Genomic DNA, 12,403 nt, shown 5'->3' on the forward strand with positions numbered 1-12,403 from the left:
TTTGAACTGTTTTCATTCGGCAATTCGCTTTGGAGAACTGTTTTTTTTCAATACTACTTTAAAGACTGTTTGAGACTGCAAAGCTATTAAGAACTGTCTGACCAGCTGCCAGCAGCTGAGCTCGGACCATTGTTTGGGTTTGTTTACATTTGAAGGGGGTTTGTTATCAGTGTTTAATAAACGTGTTATTCGTTATAAAACCCCTTGCCTAACTCATCTATATTATTGTTGCCCGAATACGTAACATAATTATGGGGGCTACGTTCGGAATTGAATTTTTGATTTTAAAAAGTTTTTTGAATTTTGAATCGGTGTTTTGGTAACGGGGATTGCTCGATTTTTTTTTGTTTGATTGGCTTGTGAGTGGTATTCGGCAACGATGAATATTGATGAGTTTCTGGATTCGCCAGTCGCGGGTTTGTTAGCGAAGGCGAAAAAAACTGAAGTCTCTGAACTTGCTAATCGGTTGCATCTTAAAGGGATCTTGCCAACTACATCGAAAGCTGTAATACAGAGAAAGATCGCATCACATTTTGTGGCTTCGGGTCATTTTGAAGAATCGATTTTAGAATCGTTTCCAATAAGTAATCTGGAGATGCAGTTGCAAATTGAACAAATGATGTTAGAAAGGTGTAAATTGGAAATTGAGCAAAAGCAGAGAGATTTTGAATATGCAATGGCTAAATTAAGGTCTGTAGAACAGTCTGCTGATTCTAGAAAACCGTTTGTTGCTAGCCAAGAAATTAAATTGGTCCCTCCATTTAGTGAAACAGAAGTGGAGAGATATTTTCAACATTTTGAAACTATTGCTCGGATGTTAGAGTGGCCGAAAGATAAATGGTCAGTGTTATTACAGAGTGTAATCAAAGGCAAGGCACAACATGTTTACACAGCTTTAACTGCTGCGCAAGCATTAGATTATGATATTGTGAAAGAAAATATTCTCAAATCGTATGAATTGGTCCCAGAAGCGTACAGGGAAAGATTCAGGAGTTTGAAAAAGTCTGTGGAAAAGACTTATGTGGAATTTGCCTATGATAAAGCTATGTGTTTTGAGAGATGGGTTTCTTCTAAAAATGTAAATGGGGACTATGAGACATTGAGAGAGCTGATTTTGATGGAGGAATTTAAAAGAAGCATTCCTGTTGAAGTAAGGACCTACTTAAATGAGAGGGATACTGATAAATTGCAGGACTGTGCTAGATTAGCTGATGAGTATGTTTTAATCCATAAGAATAAATTTCCTCAGGGTAGAATTTTTAAGAGGAAAAATAATATGGAGACTCAAGGTAAATCAGAAATTAAATCAGAGGTTAATGAGAGAGGTAAGGAGGAAGGAAAACCTGTGAAGGAAAGACAGTTTGGTCTTATTTGTAATTATTGTAAGAAGCCTGGCCATGTAATAGCTAACTGTTTCAAATTGAAAAAGAAAGAGAAGGAAGCAGTTCCGGATGTTTGTGTGCAACATACTAAAGCACCTGTAAAGTTACAGGGTTTGGTAAACACAAATGAGGATTTGTTAGAGTCTGACAAAGTTAGAAAGGGATATGAACATTTTATAACTGAAGGGTTTGTATCCTTGAAAGAAGGATCTACTCTGGTGCCAATAAAGATTCTTAGGGATACTGGAGCTTCTCAATCACTGATGTTAGATAGTGTGTTGAAGTTTAATGAAGAGGGTGATACTGGTGAGGTAAATTACATAAGAGGTGTTGGAAGTGATTTTATGCCTGTACGTTTACATGAAGTAAATTTAAAGTCAGGGTTAGTTACAGGATTTGTTAAAGTAGGACTACAGCATAGCTTACCTGTGAAGGGTATTTCTTTATTGTTAGGTAATGACTTGGCAGGTGGACAAGTTTTTCCTGAAGTGCATTTGACAATGGAATCAGAGGAACCAGAGGTGAATTCTAACACAGATTTTTCTTGTGTTGTGACTAGAGCTATGGCTAAAAAGATTGATGTGCAGAATGAGGTTGTTACTCATGACTGTTCAACTCAGGATTTGAGTTTTGAGGATGTGTCAGAAACTTTCTTACCTTCGTTGTTTGAACAAGATTTTGGGAGTAAGTCTGACTATGAAGATTTATCTCTGTCTCGGAAGGAGATGATAGCAGAGCAGAATAGAGATCCTGAGATTGTAAAATTAAGGGAACAAGCTTTACTAGGTAGTGAAATTGAGAAGGTGTCAGTAGGATATTATTTGGAAAAAGGAGTGTTGATGAGGAAGTGGAGGTCGCCTACAATTCCTGCAAGTGAGGAATGGAATGTTGTTTATCAGGTAGTTGTTCCTAAAGTTTATCGGAATGAGATTTTGACTTTAGCTCATAGTGTGCCTTTAGGTGGACATCAAGGGGTAAGGAAAACTGTGGACAAGATTTTAAAACATTTTTACTGGCCTGGTTTAAGAAAAGATGTGGCGATGTTTTGTAAGACGTGCCATACTTGTCAGATTGTGGGTAAACCAAATCAGGTTACACCAGTAGCTCCATTACAACCTATTCCAGCATTCGGTGAACCGTTTTCTAAAGTTATTGTAGATTGTGTTGGTCCATTACCAAAGACAAAAACTGGTTATCAGTATTTGTTGACTATCATGTGTACTTCGTCTAGGTTTCCAGAGGCAGTACCACTTAGGAATATAAAAGCTAAAACTGTGACGAAGGCTCTTATAAAATTCTTTACTTATTTTGGATTGCCTAAGGAAATACAAACTGATCAAGGTAGTAATTTTATGTCTGGATTGTTTCAACAGATAGTTTATAAATTGGGAGCTAAGCAAATTACTTCGTCTGCATACCATCCAGAATCGCAAGGTGCTTTGGAGAGGTTTCATTCTACTCTCAAGAATATGATTAGGACATATTGTGTGGAGAATGAAGGTGACTGGGATGAGAGTATAAACTTACTTTTATTTGCAGTAAGGGAATCGGTACAGGAATCTTTAGGGTTTAGTCCATTTGAACTTGTGTTTGGACATAGAGTTAGAGGACCTTTAGCTTTATTGAAGGAACAGTGGATTAGTAAGGAAGTGCATACTAATTTGTTGGACTATGTTTTGAAATTTAAGGACAGGTTACATAAAGCTTGTAGCTTAGCCAAGGAAAATTTAAAGTTGGCTCAGGAGAAAATGAAGACTTGGTATGATAAGGAAGCTAGGATGAGGATGTTTAAGCCTGGAGATAAGGTGTTGGTTTTTTTCCCAGTGCAGACAAATCCTTTACAAGCTAGATTTCATGGACCTTATGAAATTGTGTCTAGAGTTAATGATGTGGATTATGTAATAAAAACTCCAGATCGTAAAAGGTCAACACAACTTTGCCACATAAATATGATTAAACCATATTTTGCGAAACAATCTGATACTGTGACTGTTGTGGTTAGTGAGAATGAGTTGGATTTAACTGGGAACATGATAGATGATTCATCTGACTTTCATTCTAAATCTAACATTGTTTCTGTTAGGTTACCTAATTCGACTATTTTGGAAAATATGGATGAGAAATTAGCACATTTACAGCTAGAGCAGAAACAACAGATGAAGGAATTGATTTTTAAGTATAAGGATTTGTTTCCAGATGTTCCGAGAAGGACTACTATAGCTTCACATGATGTAGATGTTGGAGATGCCAAACCTATTAAACAACATCCATATAGAATGAACATGGAAAAATGTGAACTTGCTGAGAAAGAAATTGAATACATGTTAGAGAATGATATTATTAGACATTCTAACTCGAATTGGAGTTCGCCATGTGTTATGGTGCCAAAACCTGAAGGTAGTATTAGGTTTTGTACGGACTATAGGAAGGTGAATGCTGTAACGAAAACAGATGCATATCCAATTCCTAGAGTAGATGATTGTGTAGATAAAGTTGGGAAAGCAAAGTTCCTTACAAAGATTGATTTATTGAAAGGGTATTGGTGTGTTCCATTAACGGACAGAGGTAGAGAGATTTCTGCATTTGTAACTCCATCTGGGTTATATGAGTATAATGTTCTTCCATTTGGGATGAAGAATGCCCCAGGTACTTTTCAGAGGATGATTAATTCTGTGATTCAGGGTTTGAAAGATACTGATGCTTATATTGATGATTTAGTGACAGGAAATGATACTTGGGAAGCACACATTATTGCGGTGGAGAAATTGTTTGAAAAGCTTTCAAAAGCTAACTTGACTATTAATTTAGCCAAGAGTGAATTTGGACATGCTACTGTGACTTACCTTGGTTATGTTGTGGGTCAAGGTAAGGTAGCTCCTGTTCAGGCAAAAGTTCAGGCAATTTTGGAAATTCCCACTCCGACGGGGAAAAAAACTCTCAGAAGGTTTTTGGGAATGGTAGGATATTATCGAAAATTTTGTAAGAATTTTGCTAATGTTGCCCTTCCATTAACTAATCTTCTGAGAAGAATGTAAAGTTTGTGTGGACAGTGTTTTGTCAGGAAGCATTTGAAAAATTGAAAACAATGATATGTGAACAACCTGTGCTTAAGGCACCTGACTTTGAAAAACCTTTTTCATTAGCTGTAGATGCTAGTGATGAAGCTGCGGGAGCAGTATTGATGCAAAAGAATGAGGGTGATGAGGTTGATCATCCAGTAGCTTACTTTTCTAAGAAATTTAATAAGCATCAAAGAAACTATTCAACAATAGAGAAAGATTTGTTATCTCTTGTTTTAGCTTTGGAATATTTTGAGGTATATGTTGGTACAACTCAAAAACCACTTATTGTTTACACTGATCATAATCCGTTAGTTTTTCTGAGTAAGATGAAAAACAAAAACAGAAGATTGTTAAATTGGAGTTTGATGTTACAAGAGTACAATATTGTGATAACTCATATTAAAGGTAAAGATAATGTGGTTGCTGATTGTCTATCTCGATATTGAATGTACAATGTTTTTTTTTGGAGTGGTTTTTTTTATTGTAACACTCCTACTGTATTGTATATTGTGTATGTTATATGATTTATACATTTGTTTTTTTTCTTGTAAGTAATTGTTAAAAATTTTTGTTCTTGATAGACCAAAAATGTTTTTTTTGGAGGGAGGTGTTACGTACCCGTGACACGTGACAGTGGTACCCTTGTCACGTGACTGGGGTTGAAGTTATACTGGACATGAGGTAATGGTGGAGTGATGTCATTTTCCCGCCAGTAGAGGTCATGTGACAGGTTTTTTCTACAGGGTATAAAAGGAAGACCCACCCTGTCAGGTGGGGCAGTTCGTGGCTGGATTTGCCAAGATGACTTCATGTTACTGTGTGATTTAATGTGATGACGCAGTTTAGTTAAAAATGAAGTTTTATATAATGCCTAAAGTTTAAAAGGTCAGAGCCAACGGTTTCTTTGCTAATGGAGAGTGAAGTTTGGAGATCAAGAAAAATCGATTTTCGATGGTTTGACTTCGACCTTGTGTGATCCTCATTCGGAAGGATTTCGTTGACTATTCTCGCTGTTGACCCCTGGGATGACCAGAAAGGGTTTGAGAATAGTGGGGAAGAGAGGTCAGTCACTTTAAGTTGTTATATTTAATAAAATTCGACGTGGGAGTTCGACGCTGGGAATCGAAGGACATCGACGTGGAAGAGAATTTAAATCGCTTTAAAAAGTCTCTCCTTTTAAAAGTACCGTGAGCTTTTGAACTGTCGGCATATTATTCTTTGAACTGTTTTCATTCGGCAATTCGCTTTGGAGAACTGTTTTTTTTCAATACTACTTTAAAGACTGTTTGAGACTGCAAAGCTATTAAGAACTGTCTGACCAGCTGCCAGCAGCTGAGCTCGGACCATTGTTTGGGTTTGTTTACATTTGAAGGGGGTTTGTTATCAGTGTTTAATAAACGTGTTATTCGTTATAAAACCCCTTGCCTAACTCATCTATATTATTGTTGCCCGAATACGTAACACATATAACAAATTATTACAATTGACATAATGCCAATGGAAATTGCGTTAACAATTTTCTGATAGTAAAAATTATATGCATAGTTTATCACCTACCCCAGTTTTGTCACATAGTCGAAGAGTGTTGAATGATCCCACAGCAAATAGTTCACCATCAGGTGCCCAAGCCACAGATGTTATAGGATAGTCGTGGGGCTGGGCACTATATAAAAGACATCCATAACTGTCCCAAACCTGAAAGTATTTTAAGAAATCCTTTCAAGTGCTATTGGCAAACATAAGTAATTAAACTTAAGTTCTGCATGGTTCGGCAGGAAAGTTAACAACACTCATGAGATTATTTCACACATTGATAGAAAAAGACTAAGATGTGCTATGTAGCTATGGATTAGTGTGCTCTTTAAGCATAGTTACTTGACACTACAAACCATAAGTTTAAATAACAGAAGCATTGGACAACCCAAGTTACAAATAGTTACTCTTTTATTCAAAAATCTGAAACTTAATTATGGTTTAAGATACAGATTCACACAATCCCACCTCCAAGCTTCTTCTATCTATTCTTCAACTATGTTTCATTTATAAAACCTGGGAAGAAGTTACTATGCAAAAGCAGATTGAATGTGAGTTAACATATCCATTATAATCTAAATTATGGACCTTTTTAACCATTGATTTTGTCTCTCATTGGAGATTTTCAAGTAGTCAGTGGTCGGCTGGAACACTACCCAGTTAAACCAAAAAACAGTCTAATTCAGTATTAAGTTAACTATCAACTATTTCATATAGCTTCTGCCAACATAGAATAATTTAATAAGATTGTTTACAACATTTGATCTTTTAAATTTCCACCAGGGCTATATGATTATCAGTGGATGTTATTTCTGCACAATTTTATTTCTTTAAAGCAATTGTCATCTCTTACAATCAAAACAATTTTTAAAAATATAATCAACAATGGAAGTGCTTGATCAAAGAAGTTATTGGAATACACACCTTGTATTTACAGTCCTCACCACCAGAAAGGATGAGATCATTCACAGTGTTCCAGTCTACCTTAAGAATGACTCCATCGTGGGCTTTCCACTGTTTAAAGAAATGTGATGTACATTTATGTTAGAATTAGGATGTGAAAAAGTAATAGACAAATACTTAATGCTAGAAGTGTTAACCTTTGCATTGCAAAAAGTGCTTAACAGATGACAGAAACACCCAAGTACAGAAATTTTTGATTACTCAAATTTAAGAGAATAATTATTTCTTCTAAGTGTTGATACGTAAAAGTGAATTAAACTGTGTATTTTGTATTTCAGTCCAAAAATTAAAGAAGCCACAAAAACTGACCATATTTAAGTTGATTAGGCAGCAGCCAACAAATAAATTGATGACCAAGTTTTTCTTGGCATGGAAAACAAAGTCATTTATTGTAGCGATATCTTGCAAGTGGAGCGGCTTAGTTTGTTTTCTGCTAGAACCAATAATTTTAATTTCTCTTTAATAACGAACAGTATCTGTTTACTGTGAAAGAAATCTGATGCAGGTAAAATAGTGAAGCATAAATGTTTTAGATAATTACTTCCTGGATAATTTCATAAGTTCAAATAAAATGACAGATTTTAGTGTTATTCTGAGTTTCTTTGGACAAAAGTAGAACAGGACAGAATCTGATTAAGAATCAAACACAGGGTAGAAATGACAATGTGAAAGCTCAGCATTGGACTTGTGAACTGAGAATGATTTATTCATCTCCTCCAAAAGGGTATATTGTGAAGGTCCAATATTCGATATTAATTTGTAATCTTGCACTATTTTTATGTGCTTAAAAATAGAGCTTAAAGAACATCTTCTGAAGTTGCATTAGGTGTTGAACATTTATGGTGACTGAGGAGTAACCCAAGAGCAGATTGATTAAGCTCTTCAGTATCTTAAAGAGAGGGAAGAAAGTAGTTGATCAATGCATCAAGTGGCAATCACTGGAGAAGGTAAATAATTATCTGTTAAAGATGAAGACTAGTCAGGTGAAAAGATAGCCTAAAGTGAACCCTTCCATGTGAAGTATGAGGGAAAGGGCAAGATTATGTGCCATTCAGGTCTATTTCCTTCTTTTTCTAGACTGCTATCATGTACAAGTTTTCTACTCTTGACACAAACCAAAATATCTCAACAATTTTGCTTCCACTGCCAATGTTCACCATATTTTCCCATGGTCTGATGCCAACTTCCTTTGCCTGTCTCAACTTCTCAACCTTACTTTGAAAAAATGCTCTGCTAGTAATAACGTGCTACAAAACCTAGCAAATCTGGGTAGCACATATTTGGTCATAAAAGTTATTGTTTGGCACTCAATATGCCTTGGAGAGAAGAAAAATCAATATTCAAACAATTTTTACATATATTTCTCTGAAAGAAATTTAAAAATAACTCAAGATAATGAATAAAGTGATGCAGTTTTAGTTAATCCAGGTTGTTCTGTAAATTTCTTTTGAAGCTTTGAGAGAGCACTTATTTTCATAATGTAAATCTTTACAATACACTGGTATTTCCATCCATGTAATTTCATTGTATGTATGCAAAACAACTCTTAACTAATAAATGCTGATAAATATATATTTCTTATATTAGTACATGGACACTGACAACAAGATGCTTTTTGTTGGAAGTATTTTAATAATGTAAAGTACAGTCATTTTCTAATACGAAATTTCCCATGAAGTAAAGGAAATCTGCATCAATACAGTATACATTACCCAGGTTTGGTGGAGATAAGCATTATGTACAATAGAGGCCATCAGTGTTTAATTATATGCAATCAAATTTTATTTTATTTTATTTTCAAAATATGACTGAATATCACATATCACCAAGGATTAGGCTAATTCACAGTCAGTCACTTGTTGCCTCACTTCTTAGTGCATTGAAATAGCAAGAATAATGACAGTGAAGCCATGGAACAAAAAAATTGCAAGTGGAGAAAAGGTGGAAAGGAAGATGTTTGACAAAACAATATATCAAAATAATTTCTAACCAATGCAACTTAAATGCAAAACAAAGTAGTAAAATATTCCAGGTAAAATATTTAAATTATTCCAGTCACATTTATTGAAGGTACAATTACAAACATTCATGCACCAAGTTTTCTGAGATAAATTTATATAGTGTACAAGAAAACTTGACCATAGAATATCACCGACCAAATGTGATTACTTAATTATCCACATTTTAATTAGAAGTATGTTCCTTCTTGATTGAATGAGCTGATGTGTACAGCAAGCACATTATATTTTGTACCAATCTTGCCAGAAATTGAAGTAAATTAAAGACACTCAAGTTATGCTGTTATGCTTTGTTGTTATTCCAATATATCAACCACTTTCATTTTGTAAAACATTGCAAGCAATTCCTCTTTAAGACAACGTACTGACCATGTCCAGTCCCTAATACGTAGCAAGATATGAAAGCAGCTTTGTTTACATTATGCTCAGTAGGGAGTCTATATAATTAATCATAGACACAAGGTTTAAACAGCCATTGCTTTTAATGCATTCTCATTATTTTTCTAATGAATGGTTTCTATTATGGAACCAGTTTTACATTCATTTCCTAAAAAAACCCAGTTTTATTTTCCTTAATGTAGAAAATGTTGCAGTAACCTTAAGCTAATAATATACTCCTTCAAAATTTGATCAATAAATACACACACTAAACAGGATCGTAGAGTCGAGATAATTAGGTAGCCAAGGAGATAACTTTATTAATAGCATGCAAATTTTTCAGACTCTAAACATACCTGCAGGACTTTGGCACTTGGCTGAAGAGGTTTAATGATCAGTTGTCTCCCCGAAGTGTAGAGAATTTTGTCAGAATTTGGTCCCCATGCTACTGAATACACGGGTGTACCTGTGTGAATATTGAAGCATAATCTTTACAAACACATACATATACACACACACCCTGTTAATTTTGAGTTTAGTTGGAGTGCCTCAGAAACTCATACTCTGAAGCACCTTGACCAAATACCTATTCTTTATGCTAAAACTAAATAAATAATATTGGCAAACTTCTCTAGCATAATTAAAAGCTGACTTTTTAATTTTAGGTTACGATCATAACTTTAAACAAGAATTGCTCATGGATTCCTTCTCTCCTTAAGCAATTCACTAAAGCACAATTCCTATGTCTCGAGCAAAGGCATGCAAGTCATTAAGAGATATCAAGAACAGGTTTAATTTACAAATAAAAAATAGAAGAGAAAAAGAGCAGGTCATAAAAGTTTATTCAACTCAATACTCAAAGGTCCGTATGGACTGATTTGTAAATTACAATTTCTGAAAACTGAATGAGTACTATAAGCAATCTACAGAAGCCACTTGATACAAATCATGAATAAGCACTAGTACAGAAGTAATACCATACAGGAATCATTGGACAAAAATACTGTCTGGTATTGCTATACCCAAAAATCTCCTCAGTACTATCCTTCTTTGTTTACTCTTCCCATACACAAAGATGCCTTCAGTTGAAGTTAAGGTAGAGATAGCGGGGAATTAGATTGTCAATAAATTGACTTCCATGTGCTAAGGATCTAAAAATGTGAAAAGAAATTCACTTTTTCAAAGGGATGGAGCAGAAAGCCATGAATAAAACTTAGTCAACACACACAAAAACACAAAATGCTGGTGGAACACAGCAGGCCAGGCAGCATCTATAAGGAGAAGCACTGTCGACGTTTCGGGCCGAGACCCTTCGTCAGGACTAACTGAAAGGAAAGATACTAAGAGATTTGAAAGTACTCCCCCACTACTTTCAAATCTCTTGGAATCTTTCCTTTCAGTTAGTCCTGACAAAGGGTCTCAGCCCGAAACGTCGACAGTGCTTCTCCTTATAGATGCTGCCTGGCCTGCTGTGTTCCACCAGCATTTTGTGTGTGCTGTTTGAATTTCCAGCAACTGCAGATTTCCTCGTGTTTGCTAATAAAACTTAGTAACTGGAGGATTTAAGTTTCATAACACATTCCAAAAGGAAATTCATGAAACATCAAGCCTAAAGATCAATTTCTAACATGTGCAACAACTCTAATTTCTGCAGAGAAACTCACTCTTCATTTCTGGTATTAAAGGAGTGAAAGGATAAACTCACTGAATCTGGATTAATTAACCTTCTCTCAACACCACCCACCAAAAAGGCAGATGAAGACCACTTAGCACCCCCTTCTCCAACAAATAGATAGATAGATAGATAGATACTTTATTCATCCCCATGGGAAAATTCAACATTTTTTCCAATGTCCCATACACTTGCAGCAAAACTAATTACATACAATACTTAACTCAGTAAAAATATGATATGCATCTAAATCACTCTCTCAAAAAGCATTAATAATAGCTTTTAAAAAGTTCTTAAGTAGTTTACTTAAATACATTAAATACAATCAACCCCGGCACTTTAACATATCTTACTCCTGGCGGTTGAATTGTAAAGCCTAATCTCATATCTCATAATCTGTAAATATCTCATAATTCTTATATCTGAATGTACAAGAGATAATTTCCAAATTTGCAGATGACCAAAATAGTAATAAGTTTCAATAAGCAGGACTATCAGAATAAGTAAATAGGTGGCAGATGATATTTAATACCATGATGTGTGAAATGTACTTTATTACTGTTTTTTGTCTGTCCTATTAGATACAGTCTTTCTTTGATTCTATCATGGTTCTTGGATTTACTGCGTATGCCCGCAAGAAAACAAACTTCAGGGTTGTATATGGTGACATATAGGTAATTGATAATAAACTTACTTTGAACTTTGAAAAGACACAATATAAATAGAAGGAATATTTCTAAAACCATATAACCATTACAGCATGGAAACAGGCCATCTCGGCCCTTCTAGTCCGTGCCGAACGCTTACTCTCACCTAGTCCCACTGACCGCACTCAGCCCATAACCCTCCATTCCTTTCCTGTCCATATACCTATCCAATTTTTTTTTAAATGACAAAATCGAACCTGCCTCTACCACTTCTACTGGAAGCTCGTTCCACACAGCTACCAATCTCTGAGTAAAGAAATTCCCCATCATGTTACCGCTAAAATTTTGCCCCCTAGCTCTCAAATAATGTCCTCTTGTTTGAATCTCCCCTACTCTCAATGGAAAAAGCCTATCCACGTCAACTCTATCTATCCCCCTCATAATTTTAAATACCTCTATCAAGTCCCCCCTCAACCTTCTACGCTCCAAAGAATAAAGACCTAACTTGTTCAACCTTTCTCTGTAACTTAGGTGCTGAAACCCAGATAACATTCTAGTAAATCTCCTCTGTACTCTCTCTATTTTGTTGATATCTTTCCTATAATTCAGTGACCAGAACTGTACACAATACTCCAAATTTGGCTTCACCAATGCCTTGTACAATTTTAACATTACATCCCAACTCCGATACTCAATGCTCTGATTTATAAAGGCCAGCATACCAAAAGCTTTCTTCATCACCCTATCC

The 12,403-nt window shown here is 35.3% G+C and overlaps 1 protein-coding gene across 6 annotated transcripts in view; it reads right to left on the reverse strand.

Annotated features, from left to right (window-relative positions):
* Positions 1 to 12,403, reverse strand: part of ift80 (intraflagellar transport 80 homolog (Chlamydomonas)) — a 328,780-nt gene that overhangs the window by 171,993 nt on the left and 144,384 nt on the right. For all 6 annotated transcript variants that reach the window (XM_073040988.1, XM_073040987.1, XM_073040985.1 and 3 more), the window contains 3 exons: positions 9,693 to 9,802; positions 6,902 to 6,991; positions 6,002 to 6,139 (listed from right to left, as the gene is read on the reverse strand). In XM_073040988.1, coding sequence (XP_072897089.1) covers positions 6,002 to 6,139; positions 6,902 to 6,991; positions 9,693 to 9,802 — 338 coding nt within the window. The remainder of the gene's footprint in view (positions 1 to 6,001; positions 6,140 to 6,901; positions 6,992 to 9,692; positions 9,803 to 12,403) is intronic.

The sequence above is a fragment of the Hemitrygon akajei genome, chromosome 3 (assembly GCF_048418815.1).
Source record: "Hemitrygon akajei chromosome 3, sHemAka1.3, whole genome shotgun sequence".
Taxonomy (NCBI): Eukaryota; Metazoa; Chordata; class Chondrichthyes; order Myliobatiformes; family Dasyatidae; genus Hemitrygon; species Hemitrygon akajei.